The 21687-nt window shown below is 42.8% G+C and overlaps 1 protein-coding gene across 1 annotated transcript; it reads left to right on the forward strand.

Annotated features, from left to right (window-relative positions):
- The first annotated feature begins 4250 nt into the window (after positions 1–4250).
- Positions 4251–18659, forward strand: HNRNPU (heterogeneous nuclear ribonucleoprotein U). Its single transcript, XM_015622579.3, has 14 exons — positions 4251–5225; positions 6075–6186; positions 6308–6381; positions 8727–8866; positions 10442–10541; positions 11638–11750; positions 12152–12415; positions 12666–12785; positions 13388–13516; positions 13884–14052; positions 14588–14827; positions 15070–15272; positions 16314–16385; positions 16807–18659. The coding sequence occupies exons 1-14, from the start codon at positions 4487–4489 to the stop codon at positions 16858–16860; spliced, it is 2529 nt and encodes an 842-aa protein (XP_015478065.1). The 5' UTR covers positions 4251–4486; the 3' UTR covers positions 16861–18659.
- Positions 18660–21687: the final 3028 nt, after the last annotated feature.

A 21687-nucleotide genomic window follows, 5' to 3' on the forward strand; every position in this document is an offset into this window, starting at 1 on the left:
CCGGTGTAGCTTTGCAGCACTTCCTTCTGCTTAGTGGGATAACTCAACTATGCCATCCAGCACACAGGAAAAGCAAAATAGCATTAGTCCCTTAAAAAGGACTTGTTTACTGACTCTGAAGTGACAGCTCACTTTGGGGGGCCAAAGGGTGCTATGGCAGAAAGTGTAATAAGAGAAAACGCTTCTGAGGAGTGAACTAGCTAACCAAACCAGTGCCAGAAACCTGAATTGCAGTCACTTTAACCCTGACAGTTCTACTTGTATTAGATACTAACTACCCCTTAGGTCCTCAGGATGCTTTCAGACCTAACTAATCTGGTTTCTGTGCAATTAATAGGCCTTATTTTGGCATATGACCACCTCATTTCTGAGATGAACTGAACTCCTTTGATATTAAAATATCATGGAGAGATTACAGATAGACAAGGCAAGGTCAATCTAGTTCAGTATCCTGACTCTGATGGTAAGCAGTAGTGCATGTCATGGAAAAAGGAGCATAATGCTATTTCTCCAGAACAAACTTCTGCCTCCTGGCAGGATGCTAAGATGCACCACACCTATGGAGATAAATAAATAAGGGCTAAGAAATCATCAGAACTACCCATTAGTCATGCAACCTCACTTGGGACAAATTAGCAATTTAAAAATGCCTGAAAATTTCTCATTGTGTCTAGTAATGATTAATGAGTATTTCATGAGCAGTGATGGAAAGGGAGAAAGAAAAAGACTCGCTCCACACACTGCCTGCTATCATAAAAGGCAGCAGAGTATTTCAGTAATGATATTCTCTTTTAAAGTAATGGTGTGTTGAATGTGGAAATCTGAAGGCAGTATTAATTGAGGGTAGATGGATTACAGACATGCAGAAGAGACCAGGAGCATACTGTGATGGTCAAATGTAGGGTAAAGCACAACAAGAGGAGTCAGAACAGGACAGACAAGGCTCTAAGAATGCAGAACAGGGAAACACAAATGCCTGGATTCTCCTGCAACGCCGAAGGTGTGTGGAAAGGTTCAAAGCCCAGTGGGATTGTACTCCTGTGATTGTTCAGTGCCCTCCTGAAAGCTTGCCCTTCTTTTTGTTACCTCTTTGTCACTGCTCTTGGTAATCAGGAAGAGGAGAGAGATTTGGAGAGACTAAGGGTGAATAATGGAAAGAACATTATAGGGGAGTGAAGCAACTAACTGAAGTCTAAATGAGAAAAAACAAAACTTAGGGAAATCAGAGTAACTGATCTGTTGAAGGGCCAAGTCCCAGAGGGAAGACTGGTTTGGAGAGAAAAACAGTTTAGGTTAGAAAGTAACACAGGTAGGAGAAAAATGCTATATGATTGATAAAAAATGCATTGGATTGTATCTGTTATATATGGCAGCACATCAGGTTTCATTTAAATGGAGAGGAAGATTATGATTTAATATCTTTTGAGACCAAAAAAGGCAATTTTAATGGAGGAGTATTGTGGTTACCAGCAAGCACGTTTTGTTTATTAGGGCCATCATCATACAAGTAGCAGCTTTGCACATTAAAGCTTAAAGTGGTTTTCTTTAGTGCTTTCTTATTTCAGGAAGTTGCATTACCAAACACTCATTTTTTATATGGCTGGCATCTATCTATCTGCATGTTCTATGTTCTAAAGCAGAATTGAAGGATTCACTCAGTATCAGAACTAAGTGAGGGTATGGCAACGAGGAGAGCATATACATCCTTAACTCATTTTTCTCCTTCAAAGTATGAATAAGGGAAAGGCAAACTCTTGAAACACAGGACTCAAAGAGGACAGGGGAGTTTCTTAAGAGAGATTTTTCCAGAGACAGATGCGTTATAAATATGTATTTAACTTACATATAGAAAAAGCTGATTTTTTTTTCCAACACTGAGAGGCAGTCAATAAAGTTACACATCTATTTCTGTTATGTGTGTGTTTCATTTAGTTAGCTTAATGATTATTTACAACTATTTATTTATTGTTTACAATTAAATCACCTGACATCTGAAAATCAACTTGGATTTCTCACTTCTGTAATAACAGGTAACATAACTGTAGCCTGAAAACATTCTTGCTACACCTGTTTGGTAGTGTAATTAAATGTGTGGTCAGATAGTAAGTATTACCCTTATTAAGATGGTATGAGTTAACCTCCTTTAAAAATAATAAGTTTATCCTTCTAAGTGGTTTAATAAATAGACAGCTGTAGTAACTTTAAAAAAATGCCTCAAGTTAATAGTGCTACATTTCAGCAAGGGGAAGGAAGGGGAAATGATTTATACTATATCTACTTGTGCCTTTATATACAGGCTTGGATGCTTTAGGGTAAGGAATCTCTCCATATGCCTCAAAGCTATTAGCTGTTTTGTTTCTCCATGGTAACAGGAGTATAAAGCAGTATGAACATGTTACCGAAGTAGGGAGACATGACATCGTTTAGGAATGGGATTATATGTGACGACTGCAGCTCTCGGGTGGTTCTGAATGAGCGTGTTTTCCAGCACACAGGCATTGTCAATATGTGCAGATGTGCTCATTTAAGGCAAGGCTTAGGGATATAAAGCTAGCCTAGAAGAATCTATCAATCCATAAAGTTTGCAGTGGTGGGAGGGATTATCAGACATCACGGTTGATTAAACTCTTCCAGAAATATGATTCAACATATGAAAAGCCCTGTGCAAGATCAGGGTCTAAACACAGGGCTCTGACTGAGGTTTAGATAATACAAGTCATAAAGAGTTAATGATGTATTTTCTGTTTGTTTACGTACAAAAAAAAAAAATCAGGAACATGAAGGTTGGATTGGCAAATGACATCTAAATTGATGCAGAATTATCTGTATGTTTCAATCCATAATCTTGCAATATTAACTAGTTTAATTTTGTTGTAATTTTGGTAGGACAGTATATGGCAGGAGTCCATCAGCAGATTAGCTAAGATTGTTCTTTCATGAAAAAATGGACAAAGGCAATGATTTAGAGTGGTACAGCTTAATCACGCACTGACCTCTCCTTTGCATTGATTTACTCTTACCCTTCTGCTATTGAGGTGACTGTGACTTACCGGACTGAAATAAAAACTACTAACTTGCCCTTAAAATAAGAGAAAGGTTCTGGCAACTTTTTTCCTCATCTGTACATATTGCATCTCTTCCTGTCTATGTTCCAAAAAGCTGTTGTGTAGTGCTGGGTTGAGCTAACCTTGCCGACCGAATCGTGTTTTCTCCAAGTAGGTGTAGCCTGACTGAGGACAGAGCGGTGTGTATGTACGTGTGTGAAAGAGCCCTTTCCTCCTGCAGTTAAAACAGGACGTTTTCCTTGTCTCTCTGCCCTTCCTCTGGGGCAGGTAAACGTAATTTGTTCTGGTTCAGGAGGCCACGCAATCCGTACCAACACAAGGCAACTTCGTGGCAAACACACCTTCCTTTCTGTTGTGCCTCGTACTGATTCTCTGGCGGTTTGACTTGCATTTCTTTTCCTGCAAGTGAAAATTAGCTCTTTATCCGGGCTCCGTAAGGAAGCCGACTTGTGGATCCGTGCTGTCTTTCCGCTCTTGTGACTGTTTGTTTCATGTTACTTTTGACCGAATTGGAAGAAGTCAAATATTCAGTGACTCTACAACTTGTGCGGCTGGGGAGAGCCCCATATTAACGCTGTGCAGAGAGGAAGGCAGAGGGAAGAGGAAAAGCTGCGCAGTTTTGGTGAGCAGAGTGGCCCCGTACCGAGCTCCAGACTAGGAGTTCATGCACTGGAGAACCTTTGTTACCGCCGGCTCTGCTTAAGGCTCAGCCCCGTGCCGGTCTCCCGGTGCTGGGGGAACGAAGTAGCCCCGCTCCCGCCCTTACGTAACTGCGTTAGCAGGGCTGTGCCAGGCTATTTCGAGTAGCAGTGCCCCTTTTCAAAGCCTCTACGCAATAAAGCGTGCGGGACTAGGCCCGGCACGGGTGCCAGGGGAATCAGGACAGGGCGCTGCTGGAATCAGGACTGTGGCTGGAATGCGGGCCCGTGAGGGGATGGGGGGCATTTCGGTCGGGCTGAGGCCTCACGCGGGCGGGAGCTGGCACAGGAGTGGCTCGCTGCCCGGAGCGGGTTCACTGTGCCGGAGCGGTGCATCGGCCGATCCGCCGCTGCCAAGGAACCCGCCAGGACAAGGGCGGCGGTGTGCGCTACGCTGCGCTCCAGTGGGTATTTACGGTAATGCGTCGTTACGGTAGCGCGGGAGGGCCTACGTGCGCGGGGCGGCGCGCGCGCGGCGCCGGTGCGTGCGCGGCCCCGCGAGGCGCGTCTCCCTCGCGAGCTCGCGGTGAAAGGATTTGGCGCCAGGCGGGTCCGGCTCCGCAGCTCCCGCAGCCGCACGAACCCCCCGCGCCTCCCGCCCGCACCCACCGCCCGCCGGGGCACCGACACACCGCAGGCAGAGCCAGAGCCGCCCGTCTGTCCCTGATCGCCGCCGCCCGCGCGCCGCCCAGGGACCGAGCCGCCAGTGCCGCCGCCGCCGCCATGAGCTGCTCGCCCGTGAACGTGAAGAAGCTGAAGGTGTCGGAGCTGAAGGAGGAGCTGAAAAAGCGGCGCCTCTCCGACAAGGGCCTCAAGGCTGAGCTCATGGAGCGGCTCCAGGCCGCGCTAGACCAGGAGGAGGCCGGCGGGGGCGGCCCCGCCAGCGGCGCGGCCGAGCCCGGCAACGGCAGCGTGGAAGGGGAGGCGGCAGAGAGCGGCGGGGGCGCAGCGCAGCTCCGCCAGGGGGGAGGCCCCGGCCAGGCCGCGGCCTCCGCCATGGAGGACGACGACGAGGAAGGACTGGAGGCCGCCGATGGCGACGCCATGGAGCTGGGCGAGGAGAACGGCGAACGGGCAGGAGCCGGGGGCGGCCCCATGGAGGAGGAGGCGGGCGGCGATGAGGAGGAAGAGGAGGAGGAGGAGGATGAGAACGGGGACGACCAGGGTTTCCAAGAGGGGGAGGACGAGTTAGCCGACGAGGAGGAGGCCGCGGCCGGGGACGCCAACGGCCACGGTGACCAGCAGCCGCAGCAGCCCCAGCAGCCGCAGCAGCCCCCGCCGCTCCTCGCGCCGCGCAGCGCCGCCGCCGCCGCCAAGGAGGCTCCCGGCAAGAGCGCTGGGGGCGCCTCGGGGCCGGCCGCTGCCTCCGGCCCGGCGGGCCCCGCCAAGCAGCAGCAGCAGCAGCAGAAGAAAGCGGAAGGCGGCGGTGGAGGCGGCCGCCCCGGGGCGCAGGGAGCCGGGGGTGAGTGAGCGTGACGGCGGGAACCGGGGGGGGGGGGGGGGGGGGGGGGGGGGGCCCATTAACCCCACCCCCCCCGCCATGACGGGGGTTGCCCGGGGGGGGCTGGGAGGGGGGGCGGCTTCCGGGGCGCGCGCGGGAGGACGTTGGCGGCCCCGCGCCTCGTGCTGTCCCGGCGGGGGGGGCGGGGGGGGGGGGCGCGGGGGGGAGGGGCGGCGGAGGGGCCGCTGGGGCGCGCTGTGCATTGTGCGCTGGGCGCGCGTGACGTCACTTCCGGGCTGGGCGCCGCCGCCGCACGGGATGGCGCTGGGAAGGCCTGGCGGTACAATGGAGGCGGGAGGAGGAGGAGGAGGAATGCTTTCCCTGGGGCTCCCGCCCGCGGCCCGCCGGGAGGAGGCGCAGTCGTGCGTATCGCACGGTGCCCTTCGAGAGGCCGGCAATGTCCCGCTGCCCCCGTGGTGGGCGGGTGGTGGTGGTGTTGCGGGTCTGGAGGCGCGGCGGGTCAGAAGGTGGGGGTTTTTTTCAGTTTTTTTGTTTGTTTTTTTTATTTTTCTTTCTTTTTTGGAGGGGAGTGGTGTGCTTTTCAGTGGAATCTTAACACTGAAGGCCGTACTGCTGCGGGGTGTATTGGCAACTTCCGTATGCTAAATCATTTTTGATTGATGACAAGCTTTAAGTCTCCCGTAAAAATTCAAGATACAGGGTTTTACCTTAGTAACATAGTAATATTCCGTTTAAAGATGTTACTGCATATCTCATGCTGTAGCTTGCTGCAAATTGAAGCCATTCTATAGATTTTATTCCCAATTAAATTAAAATTTAAAACAAAATAAATAATTGCTTCTGTTACAGGAGATGGTAAAACGGAGCAAAAGCCTGGAGAGAAGAAGAGAGGAGTGAAGAGACCACGTGAAGACCATGGCCGGGGATACTTTGAATACATTGAGGAAAACAAGTATAGCAGGTAAACAGTTGCTGCTGGGCAGCATTTTGTGGTGAGGAGGAATAGAGTACCAAAATGTCATTTTAACTTCATGAAAATACATGTTACTTTATTATGTTTTGTTTGGTTTTGTTTCTTTCAGGGCCAAGTCCCCTCAACCACCTGTTGAAGAAGAAGATGAACATTTTGATGACACAGTGGTTTGTCTTGATACTTGTGAGTAAACACACTTTTGTTGGCTCTGGAAAGATGTGATGTTAAGTCTTTTAATCTTAGTGCCATGCTTTCTGAAAAGGGAGGATACATTTGTTCATTTTCGTTACCAGGTAACTTAAGAAAAATTAGAAAAATACTGTTTCCACCTGTTTTTAGCAAGCAAACAGAAAGATGAGTATGAGTAACATATGAGTATGTTAGCAGTAATAAGCTTGGTTTTCCTATGAAATTTGTAGTGCTAGATAGTTCTGTGAAGAAATCTTAAACAAAACACTAATCTGGTTTGGAAGCTTAGGTGGGTAAGTGTAGAGTGCCCATGGAACACTCTAAGGACAGCTTGATGAAAGAGCTGTCCAGCACTACTGCCCAGAAAGCTCAGAGAGTCAGTAGCCTAACTGCTTATAAAATACAGTTTGGAAAGTGAGCTTTCTACATAACTTCCCCTGTTTATGTACCAACCAGTGGAGTATTCTTTCTGTTTTCTGAAAAATTTAACAAAACCTGGTAATGCCTCCTCAGAAATGACACATTCATGTAACCTGTGAGTGTGTGGGCTTTGGGTGGTGGTTTGTGTAAGTGGGATGGCAGAGAGACTTGGTCAGTAGAGCATAGAAGTTGAGAAGTACCTGCAAACAGGTTTGTTTGGAGTTTTTTTTCAGGCAAATTATAAATATTACTATTACTGTAACATAACATAATGGCAGAGTTGACATTTGTATTCCTGAGGGTAAGTATAAGTACTCAGCACAATATTAGAAAATTAGAAGTAATGCTTGAATTTGTTGGATTCTTACAGTGCCATGGAAGGAAAGCTTAACTTTTGGCATTGTCTGGCATATTGTTAGAAGTTTCAGGTGGTTTTACTCTACAAGAAATGATTTGAAATGGAAGGAGGTATTAGTTTACAGTCATGTAAATTGCTGAATATGCCATCCCTGACATTTTGCTATCTAAGTCTCAAGTTTCTAGCTGCTAACCTGGTGAGTAGCCACTTCTGTGGGAGGTTTGGGATTTTTCCAATAGCTGCATAAATAGCTACTTTTCATTATTACTGTTTCTAGTAATAATATAATTTTTTAATTTAAAATCTTGTTACTGGACAAATTCTGAATTAAAGTGTTGACAGATTCTAGAGAGAAGATTCAAACACAGCTGTAAGGCTGAATTGTGTAATGAAGTGGCATTCTCTCTTCTGGATAGTGATCCAGGCATGTAAGAGGCTTAGCCACTCTTACGTACTTTTTATTACCTGTGTCTCACAAAGAACCTGTAACTTTAAATTCTGTTCTCATCTCCTGTTCTAAAGGTAGCCTGCAAAGGTGGGTTTCTTCTGTATGATTTTATTTGCTTTTCATGCAACAAATATGAGCTAGCAGTACTGATGAGAAGACACTTGAATCATTAATACTATTTTTGGAATTGGGGATAGCTGTATGCAAACAAAACAACATTTTGTGCCTGAGAGTTGCCAGTAGTACAGGGCAGATGGCATTTTAGTTTATTCTGGCATCATGCAGGTTTTACATGAGAGCAGAATTCCTCACTGCACATTTTGCTCCTTTCTTGTAACCATCAGATACGTTTGGAGCTGCTTCTGTGGATTCCTTGCTCTGGGGAGTTCAAGTGTTGCATGCTGCACCTCTTGTTACCATTTGGTATTGTTTTTCTGAAACCTACTGAGAGATTCATTTGCAATTTCATTGTTGGCAGCTCTGAAGATGCTTGTAAAACTGAGGTTCCGCTTAGAGTGATAGGTGAATTCATAATGTGTAGGTTGTGTTTCTGGGCTGAAGTAGGTTCGTTTAGCACACTCTCTGTGCTTAGCATATCTGCTTCTGACTTAACTGCTTTTATGTTAATAGACATAATCTTATTTGACTTGCTAATTGACTATATTAACCAAAGACTATGTTCAGTACTTAAGTAAAAACATTTGTGTTCACATTTACTTCTTAGCAGCCCTCAGGTTTGGGCTTGAGCAATGAGACTGCTTCAGAATCAAGGTCTCTAGAGGGTACTGTGGAGAATACAATGCAGATGGCATTGTTATCTGTATTGATGGAGAGAGGTAACTGACAAAGGGTTCAAACAGATATGGAGAAAGTTAGAGGTTTTTAAGTAGATGGAAAAAATAGAGGGAAATTGAGTGATAGAATTCACTAGGCTAAGCTTCAGTCTGCAGTTCCATTTAGACATGTTGCTTCTCTGAAAGTTTCTGGGTACTTGCTAGTAGTTTGTCTTCAAAATCACCTTTGAAAGCTGGCATCATTTTTAATGCATAAAATTTGACACCTGTACTTTATTTTGTAATCAGAGTAAACACAGAATGATTTTTGTGTTAACAGATAACTGTGACCTGCATTTTAAAATCTCAAGAGACCGGTTTAGTGCTTCCTCTCTGACCATGGAAAGCTTTGCTTTCCTTTGGGCTGGAGGGAGAGCCTCCTATGGAGTTTCTAAAGGCAAAGTCTGCTTTGAAATGAAGGTGAGTTAATGTTTATGGGAGACTTTTGCATGCTTAAATGTAATATTTATACTTGTCATATTTTTTGGACTTGGTTGAAACTAATTGATGTGAACGGGACTCTTAAACAACCTTCTTTACAAGAAAGTTGTCTCAGTTTGCAAAACTGAAACAAAAAAAGAGAAATTTAAAAAACCCCCAAACAACTAAACAAAACAAAAAACAACCTGCAAAACACTGCATTTATTCCGAATGTGAGACTTTTGGTCTTATTTTTTAACTGTGAATTCTATTTTGCATCTTATGTCTCAACATTTAAAGTATTTTTATACTCTAGTCAGAAGTTTGCTTGTACTTTCTGAAGATGAGAGAAAGCTTGACTTTTTTTTTTTTTTTTTTTTTTAAGGGATATAAATTATCCCAACATTTTTTTTTGGTTCTACTTAGTCTTTGAGTTTGATCTGCTGGAGGCAGGGATTTGGGCTGGATGACCTCTAGAGGTCCCTTTCAACATCATTAACTCTGACATGATGCATTGAATGTGAATATCTAGCAGGTAGTTGAATTTTGAGGGCAAGAGTTCTCCTGAAGGGTAAGAATGACGAAGAGCAGTCAGCCTTCTAGTAAAAACTGATTTCTCCAGCTTGTTGGTGGAAGAGGAACAGGATCACAAAGCTTACATTTGTATTTCTTACTCCTTTTTTACTTAACAATGTTAAGGGCTTCTTTGCATATGATGGGCCTGTGTATATTAATCTCTTCTCTTTCTCTAGTGCTTTCAAATGTAGCTGTGATCCCATTACCCAGCCTTTTGAATGGAGTGATTTCTGTGTCTGTTGATACCTATAACTTTGGAAGGCCAGTGAAGTGAAATTTATGTCACTATGTATTGTCCTGTTCACTTTTAAAAGAGTTTCAGCTCAAGTCACCTGATTGGATTAGTTGCAGAGGTTGATAGGATAGTGATGGGTTTTTCACTTTATTTTGATGAAGTTTCTAAAAACGGTTAAAGAACAGTAGATTGCATGTGGATTCCAATGCATTTAGGTGGTTTGTTGGGGTTTCTGGTGTCGTTGTGTTTGTTGCTACCTTTCTTTTTGTTTAACCTGGTTGTTTGGAACCTGGCAGCTTGCCCAGGAAGTCTGCTTAGAGTGAAAATGGTCAGTATAATACTTTCCCTAGTCTCTAAGAAGCGGGGGTTTTTTAATACATTGTGCATTTTCTTAGCTAACTAATTTACTGTTAATCCCAACTTGATAGCAACGGGAGTTTTTAAAATAAATATGTGTATTAATTGTGATTTTAATACTGTGTCAAAAGGACTTAAGTCTTGACCACTGACAAGGGACTGCTGTGATAAAGCGATGAAGATTTATGTTATCTTCAATCTTCATTGCTAAGTCAGGCAGTAGAACTGTTTAGTCACTAGTTGTGGCTTCATATTCTTGAACATGTTTTATTTTTGCAGAGGGTGATGACTTAGACCTAGCACAGATTTAACCAAAGTGTAAAGGTTCCAAATATTATCTTTTGTTCTTCCATCTTGTTAGTGTATAATAAATACTGCTTGCCTTTCACTGAATAATTTAAAAATAGGTTACAGAAAAGATTCCTGTTAAGCACCTGTATACAAAAGACATTGACATACATGAAGTGCGAGTTGGCTGGTCACTGAACACAAGTGGAATGTTGCTCGGTAAGGCTTAAATGTTTGATTGCTTTTGTGTTAATGTGGTTGAAGTTTTAAATACTTTTTTTCTGAAGCAGGGGGAACAAGCTTAGTGATCGTAGTCTCTGTGTTGCAAAAAGTGGTCTTAATTTGAGTCATTCCCTGGACATGGTGTGTAAAAGTTCATTACTGGGACCAAATAAAGTCCAAAAGTATTCAGACCTGTAAGGGCTAGGGCCATCATTTAAGAATTAATTATTCCACTGACCATTTATGGGTTGTGGAGAACATTTTTGAATACCTAACAAGGCAAAGAATTTGTCTTTTTTATATTGTGTAGTGTCATAAGTAGAAAAGGGGGATTTTCCTTCCCTCTACTTTTAAAGGATGAGGCATGGTATAAAATTTAACCCATGGTAACTGCACTATCTTTTTTTAATTTGTTTTTCTCCTTTCTTTTTCCTTTGTGGGAAAATCCTAATTTCTGAAAGTAGCTGGAAAGAAGTACAACTTCATTATATATATATATAACAAATTATTATTATAATAATATTTATAACTTGTTGCTGAAACACGTCTTTGGGGGAAATATTGGTGAGTTGGTGTGTTCTGACATCAGCAACAGCATTCTACTTAAGTTACACCTGAGACCTTGTGTTTGACACTTCTGTTAGCTTGTTCCTTGCAGCTTCATCCTCAGCTGTTGCATAGGCTGTCTGCTAAGCTCCCTTTAAAATGGGAGGGGTAAGTGCTCCTGGAGACTAACTTCAGAAAGCCTTTCTGACTACGTTACGGCAGGTATACCACTGCATAATCAGGTCTTCACAGTTTAAAAACACTTGTTCATGTCTTTATCTGACAGTTCAGCTTTTGTTGTCACCATGAATCTGGAGCCAGTAGCATAAGGCTCTTAAACAGGGATAAGGAAACCTTCTGTTCTATCTCAAGTGAAAGTATTGAATAGAAGAATGAGCTTGTATAGCTTTTGGGGGGCTACATAGCTTGTTTTGGCATTAATAAAAATACTCTGAACAGCAGCTTGCTTAAGTAGCTGTAAGGTGATTTATGTCTAAACAGTTAGATGGGAAAGCTTATTAGTAATTAGTTTAAATTGTTCTTTCAGGTGAAGAAGAATTTTCCTATGGATATTCTCTAAAAGGAATAAAGACATGCAATTGTGAGACTGAAGACTTTGGTGAGAAGTTTGATGAAAATGATGTGATTGGATGTTTTGCTGTAAGTTTCCACTTATGTTTTCTTTTGAGGGAAGACATCCTTGAATTTTTAGACTGCTTTGACATTAGAAGCAGTAAAGTAAATACATAAAATCATGGGAGCAAGACAAGTTGTTTCATAGGCAGGCAGTAGAAGCAGCAGCTATTACTAACAGTGTCTGCTGGCAATGTGAATTCATATTCGTGGATAAATGTCTTTAAAGCCTTTCAACAAAAAATCAGATCTTGAACAAGATGATCATTGACAGTGTCTTATTTAGAAGAGAAAATTTACTTTATTTTCTTTATGAAATAGCATATAGTTACAGAAGTTGAATGAACATAGCTGGTAGACTGAAGTGACTAATTACCTGTATAAAGTGAGTTAATTTTATCCAAAATAATACTTTGTCTAAAAAACAGAATTTTGATGGTGATGAAGTGGAACTCTCATATTCCAAGAACGGACAAGAGCTTGGTGTTGCATTCAAAATAAGCAAGGAAGTTCTTGATGGACGACCACTCTTTCCACATGTTCTCTGCCATAACTGTGCAGTTGAGTTCAACTTTGGTCAGAAGGAGGAACCTTATTTCCCTGTACCTGAAGAGTATACCTTCATCCAGAAGGTCCCCCTGGAAGATAGGGTCCGAGGACCAAAGGGACCTGAGCAAAAGAAAGATTGTGAAGTAAGTTTCTTCTGATCCTCTCAAACGTTGTTAAAGCAGATGGAAATGGTGGGGTTAAGGAGACTATTCTACCTCATTCCAAACATTTTTGTTTGGGAGCTTTAATATTTAGTGTCTTATGATGTGCACACTACCACTACCTTCCCCACCCCCACTTCCCCCCTCAGTATCTGTTAGGTATGCTGGGCTAAGTTGTGCATTAAAGAAAATCTTTGAACTAGTATCTCAAATACAGAACTTTTTGTCATAGGTGGTAATGATGATTGGCTTGCCTGGAGCTGGCAAGACTACATGGGTTACCAAACATGCAGCAGCAAATCCTGGAAAATACAACATTCTTGGGACAAATACTATTATGGATAAAATGATGGTAAGTGATAAGTCATTTTATTTCTTGTTATATTGAAAACTTGCTGTAAATCTGTGGTTCTTTGGTATCAAAGAAACTGACAACTTCGCTACCATTCTTGTTGAAAAAAAGACTGGCTGTCGCACTTAGTGCCATGGTCTGGTTGACAAGGTGCTGTCAGATCATAGGTTGGACTCAATGATCTCAAAGGTCTTTTCCAACCTAATGACTATGTGTAAAGATTTTATTATCTTGCTGAGCTTCTTATTTACATATGGCAGGATTCTGAAGCTTTTCATGGTAATATGTAAGAAATAGTCGGCTGTTGTTGGCTACTGGAATGTATTTCTACTTCTCTGTACATCACTGTTTTCAGAATACAACATTTAGCTGGAATTGGTATTGTGATGAGTATACCTTGAACTGAATGGTACCAATTCTTGTGGAGTCTTCGTTTATAAATCTCTTATGTTCTATAGAGGGTTGAGAATTTCAATTAAGAGTTTGCAGCAGCTGTGGCCTTGAATTGAATGGCCCTTGAAGTGTGGTGGAAAGCATTTAGCAAAGAAAAATGCCACACATTTATCAGGACTACACTGACTAACTGGGAAATCTTTCCATAGGTTGCAGGTTTTAAGCGTCAGATGGCAGACACTGGAAAACTTAACACACTGTTGCAGAGAGCTCCACAGTGTCTTGGAAAGTTCATTGAGATTGCAGCTCGTAAGAAGCGGAATTTCATTTTGGATCAGGTAGAAGCTTCAGTGAAAAACGTTTAAGGAAATTTGTTATAGGCTGTGTTGTAGTAATTAATTGGGATTAAAGTTACATTATAATAGTGGTTGTTTCAGTTACTGACTTACTACTCATTCAGGGGACAGAAAGTTGAGATATTATTACAAATGCTTGTCTGAACTCTAGATTTATGGGATGTGGGAGGAATAGTGTTTTAACACGTTGATACAAGCTCGTAACTTTGCATTATGCAGCATCTTTATGTCCAGTTATTTGTAAACTTCATTGCAAGCTCTTGTAGAGGTGAAGTCTATACACCATAAGTTGACTTCCTTAACTCTTACAATGACAGCTACGTGTAGTAAGTTACTGCATTTTTTTCAGACAAATGTGTCTGCAGCTGCGCAGAGGAGAAAAATGTGCCTGTTTGCAGGCTTCCAGCGCAAAGCAGTTGTTGTTTGCCCAAAAGATGAAGACTACAAGCAAAGAACACAAAAGAAGGCAGAGGTGGAGGGAAAAGATCTTCCAGAGCATGCAGTTCTCAAAATGAAAGGCATGGAACATAATCCTATACTGTGTTTTAGGATGCTGAGTATCTGTTTAAAGGATTAAGTAAACGTGAAGTCTAAAAAATCACTTTATCTTAAACAGTTGTACTTACAAAAAACTGGAAGACTATTGTAACTTGGTAGGATAACACTATATTGTGTTCCCTCTGCTGCAGTCCTTAACACTACTCAGTTATGGTGATACGCTTCATGCAGATGCACAAAGCTGTCTTGGCATAAAAGTGCCCTATATAAGTGACATATTTGGCAGAAACTGGTGTTCTGAGTGGAGGCTTATAAAAGAAAAAAAAAAGATAGGCAGAATGTTTTCGAGGTTTGGAACAGTACTGGCAACTCCATGAAGACCTGTTTATTACCTTTGTCACTGTTACATTTCCTAAATGCTCAGATTATGTAATTTTGTCCCTATGCTGAGGAGATGGAGAGGGTGGGAGGAAGAATGGGGGAAAGGTGGTTAAATTGCGGCTTTGATTGTAGCTGAATGTAGATGCTGAATACTCAGTGTTTTTGCAATTATAGGGAACTTCACACTGCCAGAGGTAGCAGAATGTTTTGATGAAATAATCTATGTAGAGTTGCAAAAAGAAGAAGCTCAGAAGCTTTTGGAACAGTACAAAGAAGAAAGTAAGAAAGCTCTTCCACCAGAAAAGAAACAGAACACTGGCTCAAAGAAGAACAAGAAGAGCAATAAAAATCAGTTTAATAGGGGTCAGAGAGGACGTGGAGGATTCAACATGCGGGGCAACTTCAGAGGAGGAGGTGAGCCTAGAAATAAATCTGAGACTTCTGGAGGTTGCTGCTGCTGGGGAAAAAGGTTGTAGTACTTGGATTGCAGTTACTACATAGTGGGAACCTTGATCTCAATTTCAGTAAATTTAATGTTTTAGTGTATAGCTAATTATCCAGCTTGAGTGAGAGGCTTGTCAGAGCTTGGATTGCACTGTCATCTTCATGTAGGAAATATGTAAGACCTAACAATTAAAGTAACTCTCTCCCTGCAGTCCCTGGCAATCGTGGTGGATACAACAGGAGGGGAGGCAACATGCCTCAGCGAGGTGGTGGAGGTGGCGGTGGCGGCGGTGGCAGCAGCGGAGCAATTGGCTACCCGTATCCTCGCGGCCCTGTCTTTCCAAGCAGAGGTGGCTACTCAAACAGAGGAAACTATAACAGAGGTGGAATGCCCAACAGGGGAAACTACAACCAGGTGATGCTTTTGACGGGGCACTGACAAGTTGAACTGCAGTACTTTGGATGATGTTGTTTGCCAGCTCTGGTGCCTGTGAGGAGTCACAAACTTGATTGTGGTGCTACACTGATGCCATACTGCAACGCCTTTCTGGTTTAGTGCATGTGCCCAGGGCTCTGAAAGCTGCGTAGCAACTGCTGATGTGGGGGGTTCATGTTAGGGCTGTACCTCTGTCCTGTTAAAAATGAAGACTTTTAGCACATGCATGTGAAGGGTTGTCTTTGGTTTTTTGTGTTTCTTCTCCATCCCAAATAATAGTAACTGCTGTTTGGCCTTAGGGTCAAAGTGTATCTTTATCAAACATGTAGGGAACTTTCTGGAAATAGCTGTGCACAGAGTCTTTGTTTTTGTGTCTGGTAATGAGCACAACTAGTAAAGACACACTAGCCTAGATCTTACCTGTTGGAATATTGGTGGAAGTATTGGAAAACAAAATTGGGATTACTGAAGAGCCAGCAGATGGAGCCCAAGCCAGTAAACATGGCTCAGGTTTGCCTAATACTGACAAACAGGAGGAAATCAATGTCCCTTTATTGTACCTTAACTTCTGTTTGAAGTTTTGTGGGCTAGCTCTTCTATTTTCAGTTGTGTGACCCATATCCTTTTGTCTGATCAGATAACATACCCTTGTAGCAACTACAGCCTTTCCTAACTAAAAATAGACAAGCTTTTGTATTTTTAGTTGTCCTGGTGCATTTAGCAGCTGGAAATAGGGTGAGTCAAAACTGGATTAGCCAGCTTTCCAGAGCAGGCAACAGCAGTTTGAGCTGGTTTACTAATTCTGAGGTACTTGCCCCATGCTTAAAAAGCAATTGCTTCAGGAGGGGGTAGGGAGGAGACTGGATATTCTAGTGTTTATCAGGGAGGGATTTTTTGGTAATGTGATTTTCTATTAATCTGGGGCTGATATTTCTATATGGTGTGTGATGTCCAAAGTATTAGGACACTGCTGAAAAATACATATAGACAAAGTAGTTAAAAACTGTTGTCCTCTTGCAGAACTTCAGAGGAAGGGGAAATAATCGTGGCTACAAAAACCAATCTCAGGGCTACAACCAGTGGCAGCAGGGTGTAAGTAGTCCCAACTTTATCTTTTTACTGATGGTTGACTTGAATGTTGCAAAGTGCTGACTAAAATGAGTAGATGCATAATCAAAAGCAGATAGCAAAATCTTCTAATGCTAGGTGATGTCACTATAAATAGCTTCCTGTGCAAAACTTAATCTGCCTTGATGGTCTTGATATATCAAATACCAGCTGTGGCATAATGATCTTCATGGTATGTAGTACTTGGCTTCACATTACTGCTGTGAAGTGAACTTTTAACTGCCTTCAGTTGTTCAGGAACTTGCTGCTATTGGAGAGGACTTTAATCCTCTCGAGTTCTCGTGGAACTAGATGTTTGTTAAATGCTTTCTTTTTTCTCCCAAGTAAGAAACTTAACCATTATGTGATTGCAGGTTAAAACTAACTATTTATTAATCTGTTGCAGCAATTCTGGGGTCAGAAGCCATGGAGTCAGCATTATCACCAAGGATATTATTGAATACCCAAATAAATGAACTGATACATATTTCTCCAAAACCTTCACAAGAAGTCGACTGTTTTCTTTAGTAGGCTAACTTTTTAAACATTCCACAAGAGGAAGTGCCTGCGGGTTCCTTTTTTAGAAGCTTTGTGGGTTGATTTTTTCTTTTCTTTTTTTGTACATTTTTAATTGCAGTTTTAAAGTGATTCGTAAGAGAACCTCAGCATTGTGCACGAAAAGAGAATGTGTCAGTATTTCAGGGTTCTACATTTTATCTGTAAAATGTGACTTTTTTTTTACCACAACAAAAGTAAAACGTTGCTTTGTACCTGGTGTCTTTTTATTAAAGAATTTTCTCCTTTTTCCCCATCCCCCAATTTCTAAGAAACAGTCGTGAGTCATGTCACAATACAATAGAAATGTTAGCAACCAGATTCGTATGGAGGCATCTTAGTAGCCCTCAAATACCATGAGATTATGTAAAGCTCCCTATTACACTCCATCCTCTCTATGAAGCTCTTGGGTGGGGAGGGGAGGAAGGGGAGGCAAAAGTTTCTGGCAATAACTAGGACTTTTTTGTAACATTTGGAACTCAGTAAGATGTTGGGGGCAAAGAGGAACCTGGGGCTAAGTAGTGATGGTGGAGTGTATGTAGAAGCTCTTAAAGTTGTAAAACTCGGTTGCTTTATTTGTGGAGGCTCAAACTTGTGAAGGTACAACACCATAATTTTTTTTCCATTTGTTCTGCATTTTGATTCTGAAAAGAAGCTGGCTTTGCCCATTTCTTATTAAACAAAACTTGTTGTAAATCCAGTTGTCTAATGGGATCTATATGAAGTTAGCTGTGTGTCTGTATAACTTTCCCCACAAAATACTGTATACCTAGTGTGCTTGTAGTAGTTACTCCACCATTTTGTAAGCTAATGAAACTGTGAGTCACCCATTTTATATCTTAATTTTTAATCATGTCAATTCTCAAATGGGTGTATCTCCCTTAGCCTGCTGATTCCTTTTCTCTTTAAAAGAAAGTGGGTGGAGAAGTTTAACTCTTAGACGTTTGTTTGCAATAAAATAAATTCATTTTACTCTTGTTTGGGATTGTCACCATCAAGGTCTAAAATCCCGTTAATGCTATAAAGAGGAAGAGAATGTATGAAAGCGACGATGTTGGACAGTTTTAAACTCATTACTGTACATGCTGAAATACTTGTGTTTCTTTAAAAAAAACCTGGTGGTTGCGCTGTTAGAGATCTATCACATGTATAATTCACAGTTTAACATGGTTATATGTATAGGGCAAAAGTCTTTGAGTTGCGCTTGCATCATGTAAATCCACTTAACCTCTATTGTAAAGTAGACATTAGGGAGGGAGTAGGAGAAGGACAGGGAGTAGGACAGGAGGAAGGATTGTCATGGAGTTTAACAGAGAGCTTCAATTTGTTTTAACTGCTATTTTGTTCAGCTTTATGCTTCTGTAAAATTGTAGTGGCAATGTTAGCTGCTAACTTGCGTTTCAATGCCGAAAGACAGGGAAAAGATGTACCCATTGCAAGAGGGACACGGGGTCTACGCGTGAGAACACATGGCACTGCTGCCATCGGGGCCCTGGGGTGTGCTGGCAGTCCCCGTGGCAGTGTATGGACTAGCAGAGGCTCCCTGGCAGCAGCCTAGAGCTAGAGTCGTGTGCTGTGCTTGCAACTTTTCTCCAGTGTTAGTCAATTTCTAGTAGTCTTCAGAAGTAAAGATAAACTTGTGTTGCTCTTCTAGCCTTTATAGCAGATGCCATTGCATATTGACATTAAACATTAACAGCACCACCTCCTTGTTAATAGTGCTTTAAATCATCCCTTTACTTTGAATGAGAAAAATGTAAATTGTCTTAAAAGAAACACTACTTAATGAAATTTGGGGAATCGAAACCCAAATATGTTTTGCTGAAATGGAGTTTTCTTTAGACTTGCAAAAAAGTTTAGTGTAATTAAAATCCATTTCCCTTCTACCCTCCTCACAGGAACTAACACTTTGTATGGAGTGCTGATCCTTTGCTTATTTTGGTACTCTATAAAATGATATAGTCTTAAACGAAAATATAACAGCCTACACTTACTATGTGGTTGTAAAGCCTGTATTTCAATTCAAAAGTCTGGGATGTTTTGTTTTCAGTTTCTTTGCTGTATGATATTTAAAAAAAGCCCCAACGCAACAGCCATACATGAAGTGCTTCAACTCTCACACTCAAAAGGAGTATCCTCCTTCTATTAAAATATACTCCTCTCCAACAAAAGCCATTTTGGTAAGTTCAGCACTGTCAGGAACAGAATTCACAAAAGCTTCAGCACATGCTCTACTGGGACACATGTAGCTCAGAGGGGGTGGAAAAGTCCAGGTACATCCCGCTCCTCATTGTCACAGCTGAGTGGAGAGCAGCGCTTGCATGCGTGTTCAGCCTGGGTCTGCCCACACAGACTCACTTCTCAACGTAGTTCTGAATATTCCTAGAGAAGGGATTTATTTTGCCATGTGAAAATGGCTTTTATAGAGAAGCAGATACCTAAAGAGTCATCAATACTAAAAAAACCCCACAGTTTGCATTTAAAAAGGACAATATGAAATTTAGCTGGTGGCTACAGAAAGGTGAGGAGGGCACAGCTGTACATTGCCAAAACAAGAGGGCTGAACCATCTGTCACACTGAGTGATTTCTTGCGGGGCTTGTTTACATTCAGAAAAGTACCTGGATTAGAGCAGCCGTGCTGCTGGTGGCAGAGGCACAGATAGTGGCATACAACACTGGGGTTTGGGTTCATGTTTTGAGGTGGTTTTCCTTTTGGAGTGCAAACTGGGTTTGGCTTTTTCTAACCGAGATGGGGCTTTTTTCTAACAGTACAAACGTGGGTAACCTCAGGTTTGGCTCTCTGACAACAGGGCCACAGCACATGGTGCCTTGTGCAGCTGCCTGTGGCAGTACCAGTGCTGGTGCTCTCCTTGCAGCCCTCTCTGATGAAGCTGCTGCCATCTCATCCTGCAGCAGGCAGTGGCCACCCTGCCTTGCTTGAGGGGGCTGTGCATGCTTAGCTGCAGGCCCAAGGCAAGACGGTGTTGCATGTCCCGGGAGGAATCATCCAGATAACAACCAAACAAACTCCAGTTGTATTTCTGCCTTTGCTAGTAACAGTCGCTAGGATACACGCTGTGTACATGGAGATGCTTCCCTGGCGCTCCCGGGTCTTGGCGAGGGGCGGTGTCCTTCATGAAAGGGCCTTGTGAACAGACTCAGCTGTGAGACATCAAGGGCAGGCTTTGGTTCTGGGGTGGCTTAGGAGGTGCCTGTCCCCAAACCCAGCTCTGCTGTCAGGAGCTGCCTTATCAGTGTGCTGGGCTGCTTCCTCTGCTGCACTGGGAGTACTCAGCAGTGCTGCCATCTGTGTGTAGGAGCTTGATGTAAGTGGCACCTGTACACGAGCTCCTTTCAGTGCCTACTGCAGGACAGCTCATCAGTGAGGATGTTTTTAGACATTGTCCCCACTTTTTCTGATAGTGAAATTAATTAAATCAGTCTTCTGGCAATACCCTGTGCAATCCAAGCCACTTGCATTAAAAGAAAAATTCTTACCCATGGTGTAAGCCACTAATTTTTTTCTTCTTGCAACACTCCAAGCAATGCTTTTAATAGAAATAGGTGATGAAGTCATCTTTTAAGATTAGGAAGTTTCCTTGTCCATGACCTTTTGAAAAACTAGACCAGTGCTTACTGGCAGGGCAACTTCAGACTAAGCCACAAGAAATCAAGCTGAGTTGCAGAGACGTGAAATATTTTGACACTTCTGCAGATGTTAACTGCCAGGGGCTGGGCTCTCCCAAGCAAAGAAGCACACGCTTTGTGAACTAGAGTTACTTACAAAGAGTAAGTACAGCTGGAGACAACTTGGTCCAAAGCACTGTGGAAGATGGGGAAAACTCCAGGGTGTCAGAAAAAGCTGCTGAGGAGAAGGCAGAAACTCGGAAGGGCATCTTTGTAACGCAGGTGGCAGATTGGCTGTGGCAAAGTTAGAGCAGCGCCTCTCTCATGCACATCCTCATCCCAGACAAAGCCCCCATGCAGGTAGAGAGGGGAAGGAGGCCTTATCTTTAAACAGTGTCAGAGTAGTAGTTAGTTTTGTGCAGCTCCTCTGCTTTGCTAGGCACCAGGCATCTCCTCCAGCACAGAAGGCCTCTCCAGAGCCAGCCCTGGGAACTGGCTGAAATCAGGACTTGGCCAGCATTTACTCTGGATGTGACTCTTGCCTTAGTTTGTCTTTCTGCCAGTACTGGGAGTGGCAGGAGGATTCAGCAATTAATTGGTTGCTATGAAAACTTTCCTGTAGCTTAAAAAAGATGCTCAATGCTTAACATGTTGTCAACATCAATAGCAAAAAAACAAAGGCAAGCGTAAAAAATCTAGAAATACAATTACTTGTGGGTGACGTGATACGCAAGTGTTATTTTAGAGCAAGTTTTTGTTACCTCTTCTGGTTTAGGAGACAATCTTTGATCTGCAGAGTACTTTTGGTCCTAGAAGTTACTAAAATCAAAGCTATGGGTAAGACAAGTCAGTTTTTCCCTCAAACTTTTTCATGCTCAAAAATTTTTTACAACTTGGTAGCCCAGGGCACATTCAATTTCCACTAATGATGGAGGGGGATCTGCTGTCTGGTTAGCACAAAAGGATTTAAAGGGTACTCGTTGTCCCAGTGTTAACTCTCTCTTAGCTAGGATCAGATGGCTGCTTACTAGGACGCCTCTGATAACTCCTATGGCATATAAATGCAAGTATGTGTCCTCTAGTCTGAGTGTGGCCTTCATTTAT

Source organism: Parus major, chromosome 3 (assembly GCF_001522545.3).
Source record: "Parus major isolate Abel chromosome 3, Parus_major1.1, whole genome shotgun sequence".
Taxonomy (NCBI): Eukaryota; Metazoa; Chordata; class Aves; order Passeriformes; family Paridae; genus Parus; species Parus major.

Excerpts from the sequence above, each read along its gene's own strand:
- HNRNPU (XM_015622579.3), top strand. The coding sequence starts at position 4,487 with ATGAGCTGCTCGCCCGTGAACGTGAAGAAGCTGAAGGTGTCGGAGCTG. Across the intron at positions 11,751-12,151 it reads ATGTGATTGGATGTTTTGCT|AATTTTGATGGTGATGAAGT; the intron begins GTAAGTTTCCAC and ends TCTAAAAAACAG. Across the intron at positions 12,786-13,387 it reads CTATTATGGATAAAATGATG|GTTGCAGGTTTTAAGCGTCA; the intron begins GTAAGTGATAAG and ends ATCTTTCCATAG.